General features: G+C 44.1%; 1 protein-coding gene and 2 non-coding genes across 3 annotated transcripts in view; 1 reads left to right on the top strand and 2 right to left on the bottom strand.

Moving 5' to 3' along the window:
- The window catches only part of LOC137315190 (probable G-protein coupled receptor 139), a 31,071-nt gene extending 12,429 nt beyond the window's left edge, over positions 1-18,642 (bottom strand). The window contains exon 1 of the mRNA XM_067980068.1: positions 18,504-18,642. Coding sequence (XP_067836169.1) covers positions 18,504-18,642 — 139 coding nt within the window. The remainder of the gene's footprint in view (positions 1-18,503) is intronic.
- trnai-uau (transfer RNA isoleucine (anticodon UAU)) lies at positions 8,429-8,523 on the top strand. The gene is made up of 2 exons: positions 8,429-8,466; positions 8,488-8,523. It is a non-coding gene; the product is annotated as a tRNA-Ile (tRNA).
- Positions 10,591-10,685, bottom strand: trnai-uau (transfer RNA isoleucine (anticodon UAU)). The gene is made up of 2 exons: positions 10,648-10,685; positions 10,591-10,626 (listed from the first exon to the last, which is right to left on the bottom strand). It is a non-coding gene; the product is annotated as a tRNA-Ile (tRNA).
- Positions 18,643-18,888: the final 246 nt, after the last annotated feature.

The following is an 18,888-nucleotide window of genomic DNA, read 5'->3' as shown; positions in this document are numbered from 1 at the left end:
GTTAATGGGTGAATATGGAGATTAACCAGGAACACTAACTGCAGAAAGGACGGGATGGTAACTCACAAGAAATGTAATACAGTGAAACGTGGGACATATAATTAAGAGTTCGATATAGAACTCACCAGGAACACCAAAATCAGCGAATTTGAAGGAATAAATGAGAGGAACAGGCGTACAGTTAATCGTGGATTATAGAATCGATAGTTTGATATAGAGACTTACCAGGCGCAGCAACAACCGCAAGTAAGGGGAAGTAAATGAGAAGAAGAGTAATAAAGTTAAACATGGTTTAGGGAATTAATAATAAAGAATATTACCAGGGACACCTGCAACAGCGAGGATGGGATAGTAAATCTTTTGAATAATCCGAAGTGCCAAATATATCCGAACAGCTAATCTTAGTCTATCATAATTTGCAGAAAGATAATCAAACTCCCAGGAGAAACTCCTGCCCATTGTTGTAACGTTCCAATCTATTGTCCTCAGATTATGGCCCATTCTTGTCACTTTCCAATTTATTGTTCTCTGATTCAGACGCTTTCTCCCACTCTCTGTCGAGCCGCTGATCCCTGTTAAGGCCGGAGTTGGTCCTTTACCTGACAATATGGGATAACACATTGCAAGGAGCACCTTATTTATAGCAAAGGGAAACTCTCCAGTGAAACAATTAGGGCCCGTGGAGGCTGATTGAAGTACAGTCACTGAATAAACAGGTTCAGTTAACGCCTTTCAGCCCAATACATTTTATATCACAACATATATTTATCCAAATATTTCACAGTTCTAAATCTAAAAGCTCAGCACATTATTTAAATTAACATTTGGAAGAACAGAAACTGTGAGACCCGCAATCTGATAGCATCGGTGTGAAGCGAGAGCAGCTTCAATTAAAGATTGCAGATTATTTCTGAACGTGATTTATTAATTAATTTCAGTTAGTTTCTAACCATTTCTAAAGGGTTGGGTTTACACTCAGAGACAGAAACTGAATCATTTACCAGTCAGCTTGAAGACCACCCTGCCAATATTGGTGTAATCTCTGGATAACCCGTCAATATTGTTCAGTCAATGGATTATCTTGGAAATATTGGTACAGTCTCTGAGTTTACCTTTAAGTAACGGTACAATTTTTGGATTGTACTGAATATATTCGCACAGTCTATGGGTTTCCCTGCAAATATTCCTACATACAACGATAAAGGCTCTGGAAAATTCTAAAATTATTGGGCCATCTCATGATTTCCCATTATTATTGAAACATCTTTGGATACTCCCCATGAATATTGGCACCAACTCTGCATCATTCTCCAAATACTAACAGTTTCTGGATCACATGTAAATATTACTCCAGTCTCTTCACGTCCAGTAACGTTTAGTGCAGTCTATGGATCTACTTGTAAATATTGGAATAATGTCTGGATCGCTTTGCAACCGTTGTAGTGTGTGAATCCCCTTAAATAAGAGTTTTGCCTTACCCTCTCATAAGTTAGTAGCAAGAACACGTAGCCTTTGTAAATATTGGTAGAGTTTCTAAGTTTTCTAGTGTTATATTTAAACACTAACTACTCCCGTTCTCAATATTTGTGCGTTCCCTGAGACTGACTATCACATTATTGGGACTGACCGAAAGTGTACTCTCCACGGTACACCTATACATAAGAACATAAGACGTAGGAGCAGCATGAAGCCATACGGCCCCTCGAGCCTGCTCCACCATTCAATCAGATCACGGCAAATCTTCAACCTCAACTCCACTTTCCCGCCCGATCCCCATATCACTTGATTCGCTTCGTGTCCAAAAATCTATCGACCTCAGTTTTAACTGTACTCAACGACTGAGCTTCCACAACGCTCTGGGGTCGAGAATTCCAAAAATTCACGATCCTGTGGGTGAAGATTTTTTTTCTCATCTCAATCCTAAATGAACGATCTCGTAATCTGAGACCATGACCACTTGTTCTAGACTCTCCAGCCTGGGGAAACCACCCCTCAGCATCTGCCCGGTCAAGCCCTCGAAGAATTTTGTTTGCGTTTCAATGAGATCACCTCTCATTCTTCATAACTACAGAGAAAAAAGGCCCAATCAACACAATTTCTCCTCAAAGGACAACCCTCTCATCCCACTAATCAATCTAGTGAAACCTCGCTGCACTGAATCTAAAACAAGTATGTCCTTCCTTAGGTAAGGAGGCCCAAACCGCACACAGTAAAACAGGCGTGCTCGAACTGAAGAGCTTTTTAATTGCAGCAAGATATCCTTACACTTATACTCCAACCACATGCCATAAAGCATAACATATCATTTGATTTCCTTATTGCTTGCAGTCCCTGCATTTTAACTTTCTATGATTCGTGTATAAGGACACCCATATCCCTCTGAATATCAATATTTACCAGTCTCTCAAATTTTAAAGAATATTCTGCCTTTCTATTCTTCCTACAAAGTGGATGATTTCACATTTCCCCACATTATACTTCATCTGCTGCCGATTTGCCCAATCACTTAAACTGTCTTTAACCCTTTGCATCCTCCATGTGTCAATCTCACAGCTCACTTTCCCACCTAGCTTTGTACCGTCAGCAAACCTGGCGACATTGCACGAGGTCGTCTCATCTAAGTCATTAATATAGATTGTAAATAGAGGAGGGCCATGGACTGATCCTTGCGGCACCCCACTAGTTAAAACCGGCCAACCCGAAAATGAACCGTTTATTCTTATTCTGTGTTTTGTGTCTGTCAGCCGATCCTCAAACCATGCTAATATATTACCCACAACACCACGGGTCCTTATCTTGTATGACAACCTCAACTGATGCACCTTATCAAACGCCTTCATAAAATCCAAACATGCTGCATCCACTGGTTCCCCCTTATCTGCCCTGCTGGTTAGACCCTCACGAAACTTTAATAGATTTGTCAAATACGATTTCCCTTTTATAAAACCGTGTTGACTCCGGCTAATCACATTATGAGTTTCTATGTGTCCTTTCATCACAGCCCAATAATAGATTCTATCATTTTCGCTGCCACTGATGTCAGGCTAACTGGCCTGTCGTTCCCTGTTTTCTCTCTCCTTCCTTTCGTGAAAAGCGGGATTACATTTGCTGCCTTTGAATCGAGGGAATTCTGGAAGATGAAAACAAATGCATCCACTATCTCTGTAACCATCTCTTTTAAAACCCTAGGATGTAAGCCATCATATCAAGGCGATTTGTCCGCTTTTAGTCCAATTAATTTATCCAGTACCTTTTCTTTTCTAATCTTAATTACTTTAAGTTCCTCACTCTCATTGGACACTTGGTTCACCACTATTTCCGGTACATTTTGTGCCTTCTACTGTGAAGACAGATAAAACATATTTGTTCAACGTCTCTGCAGATGAAGTTCAACGCAGAAAAGTGCGGAATGATATATTTGGTTGGAAGCACGAGGAGAGGCAATATAAACTAAAGGGTATGAACTGAAAGGGGTGCAGGTACAGAGAGATCTCGAAGTATATGTGCACAAATCGTTGAAGGTGGCAGGGCAGGTTGAGAAAGCGGTTAAGAAAGCATATGGGATCCTGGGCTTGATAAAAAGAGGCACAGAGTCCAAAAGCAAGGGTGTTATGATGAAGTTTTGTAAAACACTGGTTCGGCCACAACTGGAGTATTGTTTCCAGTTCTGGGCACTGGACTTCAGGAAGGATGTGAAGGCCTTATAGAGGGTGCAGAAGAGATTCACTGGGATGATGCCAGGTATATGAGACATCAGAGACGTGCATAGACTGGAGAAGCTGGGTTTGTTCTCCTTATAGGAGAGAAGTTTGAGAGGAGATTTGATCGAGGTGTTCCAAATCATGAAGGGTCTGGACAGAGTCGATAGACAGAAAGTGTTCTATTGGAGGAGGGGTCATGAACCAGAGGACATAGATTTAAGGTGACTGGTAAAATCACCAAAGGTGACATGAGGAAGAACTTTTTGCACAGCGAGGCTTCACATCCTTCATAAAGTGCGGTGCTGAGACCAAGGCAGAATATTCCTGTTGTGGCCGAAGCAGTGTTTTATAAAAGTTCATCATAACTTCTTTGCATTACTACTCTATGCCTGTATTTATAAAGCCCAGGATCCCGCACGCTTTCTTAAAATATCTTTACACAGCGAATGGTTGTGATCTGGAATGCACTGCCTGAGGGGGTGGTGGAGGCAGATTTAATAGCGCCTTTCAAAAGGGTATTGGATAAGTACGGGAATGGAAAATAATTGCAATGCTACGGGGATAGGGCGGGGGAGTGGGACTAGTTGGATTGCTCTTGCTGAGAGACGGCACTGACTCGATGCGCTGAATGGCCTCATCCCGTGCTGTTACCATTCTATGATTCTATGCTGAAGTACTGAACATCACGACCAGAATTCGAACCCACGCAATCTGAACACATGGCCTTAGACCATGCGGCCATCCTCGCTCCCGGGTGCATCATTCAAATCCATTCATCAACCGGTAACTTTCTGTATCAGATTGCCGGAAATCCAAACATGGTTAGCGAGTCGCCGTCAAAAATGTGATATGTTTTTTGTGTTTTGCCCATGTTGATTGTCATCCATTCTCATTATACAGACGGTATTTTGGGACTTGGTTAAAAATGTTCCGTGCTTATGTCAACAGGAATCTAGAAAGAATTTAAATTCTCCACCTCACTAAACACAACGGTAACTATTGCCCCCATTCTATCTTGCAACCACACCAAGTGCCGCCTCAATTGAAAAACCTTAACTAATACGATCCCCCTCTCCGCCACTATTGTACAACCTCAGGTGTGTATAAACAAAGTGTGAGTGTGTTTGTTTGACTGTGATATTTTTGAAATAGCAGCCTCCAATCCCTCCATGTCTCTGGAAAGTTTGTTAGTGACGAAAGTCGAATCGTGCCCTGACAATACTGGAGCATCAATGTCCGGGCTCAGGCAACTCGACCGCGCTCTCGTCCAGTGTTGTCCAATGGAAAATGCTGACTAATCGCAGGTGTGACTGTGGAGACACCGTTTTATCCACATGAACGGATTTACTGGAAACATCCCCCCCACACAATACAAGGAAATGGACTTCACATGTGTGTATTTCAGAACATCTTTCATCATTCAGTAACCAAGGAAGTAAAACACTCACAACGACGAAACAACACTCGCACACTCTGCTTTTCATCTTATCGTTTTACCAACAACACAAAAAGGATAAAGTTCACATGCAAACCGCATGCGAATATGAGTATTGAGATCACAGGCCCAAAGACTGTGTTCATTACTCATTTTTCAATTTAATAACTTCAATTGTAATTAACCACATCTGAATTCCCATTTGGCCATAAGAGCCCAGTTGCAACGGTATTGAACGACACGGAGGGATTGGAGGCTACTATTACTTAAATATCACAGTCAAAAAAACACACTCACACTTTGTATATGCACACTTGAGTTTAAAAATAGTGGCAGAGAGCAGGGGTGGTATTAGTTAAGGTTTTTTTTTAAATTGAGGCGGCACATGGTGTGGTTGCAGGGTAAATAAACACACTCACACCTTGTATATACACACTTGAGGTTGTACAATAGTGGGGGACATTAGTTAAGGTTCTTTAATGAGGCGGCACTATTTCGGGTTATATGATAGAGTGGAGCAGTAGTTACCGTTGTGTTTTAGTGAGGTGGGCAATTTAACAATTCAACACATGCAAAACACAAAAACTTATTTGAGCTTTGACTGACTCGGTAAACATGTTCGGATTCCCTTCAGACTGAAGCACAAAGTTATCGGTTGATTAATGGCGAATTGAATAATTATTCATCGTCTTTGAAGAGTTTGCTGTGGTTCTCGTAATTAATACAGTAAACTGTTTTGTAAAAAGTGAATTCTCTGAAACGGGAATCGAATCCGCCTCCCGCACTGAAAACATTTGTTGACCGCTGTTCTCTTCTCAGTTGTTCCTATAGTAATTTACAGAGCTGAGTTTCCGTAGTGTAATGTTTAGCACTCTCGCCTAATACACGAAAAGGCCCTGGTTTGAAATTGCGTTGAATTATTTTGAAAACATTACTCATTAAAGGCGCAAAATTTTAAAAGTTAAAGAATTCATGTTGAGGTTAAATATGAATAAAATACAATATCTCACCGCCCCGGTGTATTCTTTCTTTCTCTGTACAGTTCGACTCAGACAAACATCACACAGATACCGGCAGTGTATCTCCCTCACTACCAATCCTTGCCCTGACGATGTCGAAAACCCCTCTCAAAGCTGCACATTCAGTTGATTTGTTAGAGATCATTAATGGAACCTGCAGCGATGCCTCTGTTAATAACAATAGGTTTTAACCGCATTTCATCAGCGGCAACAAAGCCATCAGATTTTCGCTGTTCCCCAGCTCCCAGAGTGAGTGAAACCGCGACAAGCAGCAACATTGAGGCCGCCTGTCCGGCCCCGCTCTCTTCAATCACCCACTGCCGGTAGAAAGCAGCCAATGCAGCCTCGCATTCCTGCCCCTCCCTGGGAAACAAGATGCCACGGTCCGGTCAAACCTCCCCATGCACCGAGCACATGGGCAGGAAATTTTGGGGAGATTGTATCCCAGTCACTCAGCCTACCGGAAACATTTAACGAAGTCCGGAATGAGTGAAAATGTATTTGGGTTTTAATCTAGAAATGAGAGAATGTGACCACTGCAGCCAGGAGTCGGGAGTCTGAGGCGCTGCGTTCACGTCACGTGGAGCCGTGGGTTCCAATCCCAGTCCTGACGTTCAGTCCTTTACAAAGACGGAACTATTTTTGATGCATTCGGCTGGATGGGTTTTACGGCGTTGTTGATTTGTTCCTTCCAGAAAACGAACCTGACCTGCATTCGAATCCTAACCAGGGAAACTGCTGCAATTTTCCTTCAAGCAAGCCGACCAACGCTGCCCTTCCTGCTTCTCCCTTTGAAATTTAGGTCACTTTCGCCGCAGACAAGCTGCTCAAACAAAATGACATTTACTGCAAGAACACGAAATACTTGTTCAGAGAATGAAATCACCAAGTGCGGGGAGGCATGAACATGGAATGGACAGTGAGGGGAAATACTATCACAAGCTGCTGGTGGAACTGTGTCCATTTGACAAACCCACCCAGCTGATCAATGCATCTCCTTGGAAAGGTGCAAGGCAACGCCGGCCTCTCAGGCCTCATTTGAAGCAAGTGACACTCACATTTTCTGCCAGTTTCACCTGCCATCTCCTTCTGTTTCTCTCTTTTATTTTCCTCCAGCTTCCTCTTTTCCTCCAGATGCCGGGGAATTAGATGTTCGAAGCAAATACTGCGGCTTAAAAAAAATCTTTACCAGGAAAGCAGGGAGCGGGGAGGAAAGATGTTGGGCATTGTGAGACGATGAATTTTGCAGATGCCAGGGTAAATAGACACATAGATCTCATCTCCCTACCTCTCTCAGCTGCTGAAAATCGTAATGCTCAAGAGATGTTCTCACTGCCCCAGGCCCATTCTCCCGAGTCACACTGACCCTCCGATCCTGCACACGTTACGTAGCTTTGAAACTGTCCATCACCCCTGTGCTCGCTCATCTACATTGGCTTCCGGTCCGCCAATGCCTCGATTTTAAAATTCTCATCGTTGTGTTCAGATCCCTCCGTGGCCTCGCCTCTCCCTATCGATGTAACCTCCCACAGCCCTACAACCCTCCAAGATCACTGAGTTCCTCAAATTATGGCCTCTTGTGCATTCCTGATTTTAATCGCTCCACCATTGGCGGTCTTGCCTTCAGCTCCCTCGGCCCATACTCTGGAATACCCGACTTAAACCCCTCCGCCTCTCTCTCCTCCTTTCTGACGCTCCTTAAAACCGACCTTTTTTGACAAAGTTTTCGGTCACCTGTCCGAATATCTCCTTTTTTGGATCTGTGTCAAATTTTACCTGATTACGCTCCTGTAAAGCGCCTTGGGACATTTTATTTTGTTAAAGGCGCGATATAAATGCAAGTTGTTGTTAATTGTAAGCTCTCCCACCATTTCAAGAAGTCAGGGTATGTCAGTCACCTTGGTAACTCCGAACCATCTATTGCTGCACCTGGTTCACCGTTTCCATCACCAGCTCAGGTGCACCCTCTCGAGAGGATGTATATAGTGAGACTGAGGGTATCTCACAGGGTGAAGCACCGAGCACCAGTGAGCAGGAGGAGCTGGAAATAATTATGATAATTATTATTACATAAACTTTGAACAACCCATACCTTAAACAATGACCCAATATAAAACCAATCGCCAGTCCGTGAGTCGAGAAACTCAAGTCGTGATTTGCACACGGCCGAATGGCAGTTGGCGACATGTGTCCTCTTGGAAACCGATCTGAAAGATCATACAGTATCACCGGTCGGAAATTAGAGTATTTGATGGCAGCTTCAATTGTGCGCAGCTCAAGTGGCGCAATCGGTTAGCACGCGGTACTTATATAACAGTATCAGGCTCGGGAAATGCCGAGGTTGTGAGTTCGAACCTCACCTGGAGCAGTTTAACTTTTTGCTTCATGAACATTTCCACCGGAGTTCAAAGGACAGCTGCTTTGTTCCATGAAGTATCTCCTTCTTATTGTTCTCTTCTGGCACTTCGGGTCCTCTGGCCGGCCGTATTGCAATAGCAGGTGTGAGTTTATTTGTTAATAGGCGGGAGAGGGGGCGATTGGCGACAGCATGAAATGGCAAAGGAGGCGGCACGAGATCTTGAAATCTAAAGATCCGAACACACGATTCTTCTTTTCGTGAAACAGACATTCTTCTGTTTGAATTGTCGTGTTGGAAAATTCGGAAGGTAAATGTGTTTCCCGGTGTCACTGAGTAACGGGTGGAATTATTCCGCTTTCTGTTGTTGATCCGCTAACAGGTCGAGAGACCTTTTCCAGCTCCGGTGTGGGACAAGTTTAGCTTTTGAGCCACTGGGTGAAGTTTTTATTTAATTGGTGTTAACGAATGACAGGACATTTGGCACAAACAAGAAGAATTGTAAACTCACGAGTTTCCTCTCCATGTTTCTTACATCAGGTTCAACTCAATCAAGGATTCTCCTCAAAACGTTACTGAGAATTTTATAAAACGGACCCTCACCCGAGTTCGACGCCCACAATGGAAAATTCAGAGACCGACCATGAATCTGTATGATGCAAACTCACGAATAGCGACCCTGGATAGTTCAGTCGGCAGAGCATCAGAATTTTAAGCGAAGTAGTGAACTGAGGGTCGAGGATGTAAGTCCCGACTCAGGTTGTTAGTTTTACAACAGTTGGCAAGTTCTGCCTTTCCAGCGGAACAACAACTGCGGGAGAGACGATGCCTGTGATGTGTTGTCAATATGTTGACCTTTGGTGAGCATTCTCAGAAAAGGGCTTTGTTCTTCTCTGATCAACATTTTTACCAGAAACATTTGGACAGTAGATGATCAGTTAGAAAGACCACAGATTGCCCGTTCACACCACCCGTCCCTTCTTTGTACAGATATTGCTAAATGTCTAAACTGCTTCAAGTAAGTCTCTTCCATAATTATCTGGAAATGTTTGGATTGGTGCAGTTATCTGTAGCTTGTCAATTGGATGGTGAACACTGAGTTTAGTTGGGCTGATCTGATTTCTTTGTTCCAATCAATTAGATACCTTTTAACCGCCACCCACTCCTTGCAGACACTTCCAGCATCATCTCCGTGTGCGGTAGAATGCAGAGACATTCAGCGCTACAAATCAATCCGTGCTGCCTCTTACCGAATCTCGGGAACAATGTGAACCCTTTCAGCCTCTCAGATGCCGATGTCTCCAATTTCATCTTGTGAGCCAGAACCCCTGGTGATATTACAGTCACTGAAGTTCGCTTCACTTTCCCAAAGGTTTGCTCCAAGAGAAAACAACGAAAAATAAGGAAAAAGTGAGCATTTCGTCATTGGTGGCGAAGCAAAATCGCTGCTTTCATTCCTTGCAATGTTTGTCTTCCTGCGGGCTCTGAACCTTCTGCACTCCGCTATTTTTATCACATGACCAGGAAGTGAAACAAGTTGAATGTGAAAGTTGGAACAACAAACTGGATCAAGCAATAGGCGGGGGTGGCGGGGGCGGAGGGGGGTGCGGGGTGGGGGGGGTGGATATTGGAAAACAAACAGCGAAGCAACGAAAAGCGGGTCAGCTGTTATATAAGAACATAAGAAATAGGAGCAGGAGTCGGCCTTACGGCCCCTCAAACTTGCTCCACCATTCAATAAGATCAGGGCTGATCTTCGACCTCGAATCGATTTTCCCGCCCGATCCCCATATTCCAACACGACACTTCAAACAGAAGAATGTTTATTTCACGAAGAGAAGAATTGTGTGTTCGGTTCTTCAGATTGAAAGACATCGTGCCGCCTCCTTTGTCATTTCACGCTGTCGCCAATCGCCCCCTCTCCTGCCGATTCACATCTAAACTCACATCTGCTTTGCAATACGGCGGGCCAGAGGACACCAAGTGCCCACATGAGAACACGAAGAAGGAGATGCTTCAAGGAACAGACCAGCTGTGCCTTGAACTCGGGTGGAAATATTCAGAAGCAAAAGTTAAAACTGCTCCAGGTGAGGCTCAAACTCACAACCTCGACATTTTTCAAGCCTGATACTATCATATAAATACCGCGCGCTGACCGATTGCGCCACTGGAGCCACGTATGACAAGCAGTCTCATCAAACACTCTCATTTCCGGCCTGTGAGACTGTATGTTCTTTCCACCATGTTTCCAATTGAACAAATGCAGCCAACTGCAGTTCGACCATGGATGTTTTGGTGGTCGAATTCTTGCCTGCCACACAGGAAGCGAGCGTTCCATTACCGACCAGTGCAGGAGCATTTTCATTCTGCATTCATGACATCGCTGAATTGGGATCAATTCATATTCAGCTTCAATCTGCACAACATCTTGAGACATTTTCTTTTCTCCAGGTGTGTTGCGTCCACTTAACCTCGGATTCTGCACGCAAAGGATGGGAGACGTTTTGAACGCTCTTCTGCTGACAAAAGAACATAAGAACATAAGAAATTGGAGCAGGAGTAGGCCAATCGGCCCCTCGAGCCTGCTCCGCCATTCAATAAGATCATGGCTGATCTGATCCCAACCACAAATCAAAAGAACACAAGAAGTCGGAGCAGGACAAGGCCACATAGCCCCTGGGCCCTCTCCGCCACCCACAGGGCATTGACCGATCCGAACTCAGCTTCATGTCCAATTTCCTGCCCGCTCCCCATAACCCCTAATTCTCTTTACTTCTAGGAAACTGTCTATTTCTGTTTTAAATTTATTTAATGATGTAGCTTCCACAGCTTCCTGGGGCAGCAAATTCCACAGACCTACCACCCTCTGAGTGAAGAAGTTTCTCCTCATCTCAGTTTTGAAAGAGCAGCCCCTTATTCTAAGATTATGCCCCCTAGTTCTAGTTTCACCCATCTTTGGGAACATCCTTACTGCATCCACCCGATCAAGACCCTTCACAATCTTATATGTTTCAATAAGATCGCCTCTCATTCTTCTGAACTCCAATGAGTAGAGTCCCAATCTACTTAACCTCTCCTCATATGTCCGCCCCCTCATCCCCGGGATTAACCGAGTGAACCTTCTTTGTACTGCCTCGAGAGCAAGTATGTCTTTTCTTAAGTATGGAGACCAAAACTGTATGCAGTATTCCAGGTGCGGTCTCACCAATACCTTATATAACTGCAGCAATACCTCCTTGTTTTTATATTCTATCCCCCTAGCAATAAAAGCCAACATTCCGTTGGCTTTCTTGATCACCTGCTGCACCTGCATACCAACTTTTTGATTTTCTTGCACTAGGACCCCCAGATCCCTTTGTACTGCAGTACTTTCCAGTCTCTCGCCATTAAGAAAATAACTTGCTCTCTGATTTTTCCTGCCAAAGTGCATAACCTCACATTTTCCAATATTATATTGCATCTGCCAAATCTCCGCCCACTCACCCAGCCTGTATATATCCCCTTGCAGGTTTTTTATGTCCTCCTCACTCTCTACTTTCCCTCCCATCTTTGTATCATCTGCAAATTTTGATATGTTGGACTCGGTCCCCTCCTCCAAATCGTTAATATAGATTGTAAAGAGTTGGGGACCCAGCACCGACCCCTGTGGAACACCACTGGTTACTGGTTGCCAGTCCGAAAATGAACCATTTATCCCAACTCTCTGCTTCCTGTTTGATAACCAATCCTCCACCCATGCCAGAATATTACCCCCAATCCCGTGATTTTTTATCTTAAGTAATAATCTTTTATGTGGCACCTTGTCGAATGCCTTCTGGAAGTCTAAATACACTACGTCCACTGGTTCCCCTTTATCCACCCTATACGTTATATCCTCGAAGAACTCAAGCAAATTTGTCAGACATGACTTCCCCTTCATAAAGCCATGCTGACTTTGTCCTATTAAATTATGCTTATCTAAATGTTCCGTTACTGTCTCCTTAATAATAGACTCCAAAATTTTACCCACCACAGATGTTAAGCTAACTGGCCTATAATTTCCAGCCTTCTGCCTACTACCCTTTTTAAATAACGGTGTGACATTAGCAGTTTTCCAATCTGCCGGGACCTCTCCTGAGTCCAGGGAATTTTGGAAAACTATCACCAAAGCATCCACAATCCCTACTGCCACTTCCCTCAAGACCTCAGGATGGAAGCCATCAGGTCCAGGGGATTTATCCGCCTTGAGTCCCATTATTTTACTGAGTACCATCTCTTGAGTGATTTTAATCGTATTTAGCTCCTCCCCCCCGAGAGTCCCCTGTTTGTCCAGTGTTGGGATATTCTTAGTGTCCTCTACTGTAAAGACTGAAACAAAATATTTGTTCAGCATTTTTGCCATCTCCATGTTTCCCACCATTAATTTCCCGGTCTCATCCTCTAAGGGACCTATGTTTGCCTTAGCCACCCTTTTTCTTTTTATATAACTATAGAAACTCTTGCTATCTGTTTTTATATTTTTTGCTAATTTCTTTTCATAATCTAACTTCCCTTTCTTAATCAATCCTTTAGTTACTTTTTGCTGTCTTTTGAAGAATTCCCAATCTTCTATCCTCCCACTAAGTTTGGCTACCTTATATGTCCTTGTTTTTAGTCGGATACTATCCTTGATTTCTTTACTTAGCCACGGGTGGCTGTCATTTCTTTTACACCCTTTTTTCCTCAGTGGAATATATTTATTTTGAAAGTTGTAAAATAACTCCCTAAATGAACACCACTGCTCATGTACCGTCTTACCCTTTAATCTATTTTCCCAGTCCACTTTAATCAATTCCGCTCTCATATCATCACAGTCTCCTTTATTCAAGCTCAGTACGCTTGTTTGAGAATCAACCTTCTCACCCTCTAATTGGATATGGAATTCAACAATGTTGTGGTCGCTCGTTCCAAGGGGATCTTAACTAGGACATTATTAATTAATCCTGACTCATTACACAGGACCAGGTCCAAGGTTGCCTGCCCCCTTGTAGGATCAGTTACATACTGCTCAAGAAATCCATCCCTGATGCACTCAATGAACTCGTCCTCAAGGCTGCTCTGCCCAATTTGATTTGTCCAGTTAATATGATAATTAAAATCCCCCATAATTATGGCTGTTCCCTTATTACATGCCCCGACTATCTCCTGATTAATACTTCTTCCAGCAGAGTTGCAACTATTAGGAGGCCTATATACTACGCCCACTAATGTTTTTTTTCCCTTATTATTCCTTATCTCCACCCAAACTGTTTCATTATCTTGATGCTTTGTCCCAATATCATTTCTCTGTATTACAGTGATTCCTTCCTTTATTAACATAGCCACCCCACCTCCCCTTCCTTCCTGCCTGTCCTTCCTGATTGTTAAATACCCTGGCATATTTAATTCCCAGTCGTTGTCACCCTGCAGCCATGTTTCTGTAATGGCCACAAGATCATCCCCATACGTAGTTAGCTGAGTTACCCCTTTTAAATTACGTTGAAATTAAAAAATGTTAACTATACTAGGGACCTAGGTTCACTAAAAAAAAACACTATCTGCTATAAAACCTGCAGATCTTCCCTTTCTTATTACTTTACTTACAGTAAAATGGTAGAAATACTCACCTGAACCTACTCAACAATTAGCTGCCTCCCCTGTGCCGCGTCACTTTCTGACTGGTGACGTCACCCCGAACTCTGCCGCTGGTCTCAGAGTCTCGCTCTCAGAGTAAGCTCTGGTCTCACTCTCTCCGCGCTGTTTATATCCCCGCTCTGGTCTCGCTCTCTCCCGCCGCTCACCGACTGGACTCTCGCTCTCTCCGCGCTGTTTATATCTCCGCTCTGGTCTCGCTCTCTCCCGTCGCTCACCGACTGGACTCTCTCTCTCTCCGCGCTGTTTATATCCCCGCTCTGGTCTCGCTCTCTCCCGCCGCTCACCGACTGAACTCTCGCTCTCTCCGCGCTGTTTTTATCCCCGCTCTAGTCTCGCTCTCTCCCGCCGCTCACCGCTCTCAGGTCCACTACCGCTCTGCAGGAAAAGCAAGGCAAAGCAGCACCTCCTTCCCCCACTTTACCAAACTCCCACACGTACCGAACTCTCAGCACACTGTGTTGTCCTCACACCGTGCTGTCCGCACTGACAGGCCCCTGTATTTCTACAGTTGAGACTCAGATGAGTCAGGCCTGCCCCACCTTCAGGTACCAATTGAATCTAGCTAACCAATTAACTTGCGACAGCAGCTCTCTGCTGAAGCCAGACAGAAACTTCGAAATTTAAACTTTTAAATTGACCTGAAACAGTTGAAGCAATATGCACTAGATTTAAAGAGATTAACCCTTAAAGAGATTAACCCTTCAACTCCCACACGTACCGAACTCTCAGCACACTATGTTGTCCTCACACCGTGAAGATCCAGCTTCTCCAGTCTATGCACGTAACTGAAGTCCCTCATCCTTGGAATCATTCCAGTAAATCCCTTCTACTCCCTCTCTAAGGCCTTCACATCCTTCCGAATGTCCGTTGCCCAGAACTGGTAACAATACACCATCGTAGCTGAACCAGTGTTTTTTAAGGTTCATCAGAACCTCCTTGCTTTTCAAGATTGGTTAACGGAGAGAAAACAGAGAGTAGTGATAAACGGGTCATTCTCAGGTTGGCAGGCTGTAATTAGTGGGGTGCCGCAGGGATCGGTGCTTTGGCCTCAGCTATTTACAATCTACATTAATGAATTAGATGAAGGGACCGAATGTAATGTATCCAAGTTTGCTGACGATACAAATCTCGGCGGCAAAGCAAGCTGTGAGGAGGACACAAAGGGTCTGCAAAGGGATATAGAAAGATTTATTGAGTGGGCAAGAAGGTGACAGATATAGTATAATGTGGAGAAATGTGAAGTTATTCACTTTGACAGTCAGGATAGAAGAACAGAATATTGTTTCAATGGTGAGAATCTATTAAACGTTGGTCTTCAGAGAGACTTGGGTGTCCTCGTTCAAGAAAAAGTTAGTATGCAGGTACAGCAGCCAATTAGGAAAGCAACTAACATGTTGGCCTTTATTGCAAGGGGGTTGGAGCACAAGAGTAAGGAAGTCTTACAAAAGTTTTGGTCTCCTTATCAAAGGAAGGATATACTTGCCTTGGAGGCAGTGCAACGAAGGTTCACTAGATTAATTCCTGGGATGTCTGGGGTTGTCCTATGAAGAGGTGTTGAGTAGAATGGGCCTATACTCCGTGAAGTTTCGAAGAATGAGAGGTTATCTCAAAGAAAAATATAAGATTATGAGGGGGCTTGACAGGGCAGATGCTGAGAGATTGTTCTCCCTGGTTAGATAGAATAGAACTCGGGGCATAGTCGCAGGACAACGGGTCGGTCATTCAAGACTTTGACGAGGAGGAATTTGTTCAGGCAGAGTGTTGTGAAATTTGGAATTCTTTACCCCAGAGGGCTGTGGATGGTGCGTCATTGAATATATTCAAGGCTGAGATAGAAAGATTTTTGGACTCTAGGAGAATCAAGGGATATAGGGATCAGGCGGGAAAGTGGAGTTGAGGTCGAAGATCAGCCATGATCTGATTGAATGACGAAGCAGGCTCGAGGGGCCGGATCATCTACTTCTGCTCCTATTTCTTACGTTCTTTAAACAGGAAGTGTCGAGTTGGCTGTTTACCTTCCATGAAGGGCATCAGTGAACAGCTTGGGTTTTTATTACAAGGTCCCACCCTTCAGCATCATTACTATGGAGCCGTTATCTGAAATACAACGCCATTGGGATTGAAACCCACAACCTTTAAAACCGCTTCATTTACTCACAATGACGTATCAATGCGCTATCCTTTGCGTCACAGAGCCAAAAGCTGCAAGGCTTTTTTTGCTGAGCGGTGAACTGACACGGAAAGCAGTTCGGTAGATTTACACTTGCCAATACAGTCTGTGGGGTTTTGAAAGGCACGTTTTTATCAGCCAAACATCTAAACGGAGCGACAGAGCTACGACAGCAGAGTGAGAGATGGGGGTTGAGAGATATGGTGAGAAGCTTGATCGGTGGGCTTGAGGGGCATGGGGAGAAGGACGCAGTTGGGGTTGATTGATATGGTGAGAACTGGGAAGCTGGGGTTAGATGGGGAGTAAAGCTCCCTCAACACTGACCCGTCAAACTCACCTAGGGCAGGTTCAGCACGAGTTACATACAGAGTAAATCTGCCTCTATATTGTCCCATGAAACAGTTACAGGGCAGGTACAAAACGGGTTAGATACAGAGCCAAGCTGCCTCTAAACTGTCCCATCAAACATTCCAAGGGCAGGAGACCGGAGCGCGGGGATATCACAGTATCATAGTCGGTGTAGCACAGGAAGGGGGGAGGGGGGGCATTCCGCCCCTCGAGTCCGTTCAGCCATTTGATTAGATCCTGGCTGATCTGTACATAGGAACAAATGGAAACTATTCATCTCCTCGACCCTGTTCCATCATTGAGCTATTTCATCGCTAATCTGTACCTCAGCTCCATTGACCCGCTTTTCCTCCAAACCCTCTGATAACCTAAACCAACAAAAATCTCTCGATCTCAGTACTGATATTTTCATTTGAAGAAGTTGCCACAGCCTTTTCGGAGAGACGGTTCCAGATTTCATGAAGAAGCAGTGCCCGTGGTAAAACCGGATCTCGATCTACAACCCACTCCTCAATGTGCCCGGTTTCCTGGACGGACAGAGAAATTGAGGGGCAGCAGATCCTTACATATCCTACGCTCAGCTCCAACACTCAACAGCAACTCCCCAATGTTAGAGAAAGAGTTTGCTTTCGACATTCCAAGCTCCTTGTATCTGAAATGTTAAGTTGAGAATACAGCATGCGCAGACAATGGGACAGGCAGAAATGCAGATTTGGTAAATAACACGCAAAATACATCCTCACAAATTAAGCACACTGTGCAAGGAAATGGGGAAAATAATAAACAATAACGAGAATAATAAAAATAACCATAATAATCTTCATCATTATCATATTTGAATTAATGCAGGATAATTGATTGTGGGGAATATCCGTGAACGAGTTATTTCATAGGACGGTTGCTTTTATTAAATGTAAAGAATTTGCAACAGTAAACAGTGACGACGATGGTAACAGACTCCAGGAGGACACAGACAGACTGGTGAAATGGGCAGACACTTAGCAGATGAAATGTAACGCAGAGAAGTGTGAAGGGATTCATTTTGTTTGGAAGAACGAGGAGAGGCAATGTAAAATAATTGGTCCAATTTTAAAGGGGGTGCAGGAACAGAGAGGCCTGAGGTTGTACGTATACAGGTATTTGAAGGTGACAGGACAAGTTGAGAAGGCTGTCGAAATGCCATAGAAACATAGAAAATAGGAGCAGGAGCAGGCTATTCGGCCCTCCGCGCCTGCTCCGCCTTTCATTGTGATCATGGCTGAGCCTGTATTTCAGTACTATATTCCCGCTCTCTCCCCATACCCCTTGGTGCCTTTTGTGCCTCGAAATCTATCAAGCTCTTTCTTAAATATATTCAGAGACTTGGCCTCCCCAGCCTTCTGTGGCAGAGAATTCCACAGGTTTACCATTATCTGAGTGAACAGGTTTCTCCTCACCTCATTCCTAAATGTCGTACCCGGTATCCTGAGATTGTGACCCCTCGTTCTGGACATCCCCAACCGGGGGAAATATCCTCCCGCATCCATTACGTCAAGCCCTGTCAGAATTTTATATGTTTCAATGAGATCCCCTCTCATTCTGAACTCGAGTGAATATCGGCCGAGTCGACCCAAACTCTCCTCATACCACAGTCCTGCCATCTCAGGAATCAGTCTGGTGAACCTTCGCTGCACTCCCTCCATGGCAAGTATATCCTGACTTAGGTAAGAAGACCAGAACTGCCCACACTAATGCAGGTGTGGTCTCACCAGCGTCCTTTATAACTGCAGTAAGACATCCATGCTCCTGTACTCAAATCCTCTTGTAATGAAGGCCAACATACCATTTGCCTTCCTAACTGCTTGCTGCACCTGTATGTTTGCTTTTAGTGACTGGTGGACAAGGACAACCAGGTTCCTTTCTACATCGAAATTTTCCAAACTATTTCCATTTGAATAATACTCCGCCTTTCTGTTTTTCATTCCGAAGTTGATAACTTCACATTTTTCTACATTATACTGCATCTGCCATGCATTTGTCCACTCACTCAACTTGTCTAAATCGCCATGAAGCCTCTTTGCATCTTCCTCACAACTCACGATCCCACTTATTGTGGTATCGTCAGCAAACGTGGAAATATCATATTTGGTTCCCTCATCCAAATCGTTGACAAGGAAAGCACCGGATCCAGTCTCAGACCGGGCGTTTGTGTCCCTCCCCGGGAAACA

Source organism: Heptranchias perlo, unplaced genomic scaffold (genome assembly GCF_035084215.1).
Source record: "Heptranchias perlo isolate sHepPer1 unplaced genomic scaffold, sHepPer1.hap1 HAP1_SCAFFOLD_54, whole genome shotgun sequence".
Taxonomy (NCBI): domain Eukaryota; kingdom Metazoa; phylum Chordata; class Chondrichthyes; order Hexanchiformes; family Hexanchidae; genus Heptranchias; species Heptranchias perlo.
This window is presented reverse-complemented; position numbering and strand designations above follow the sequence as displayed.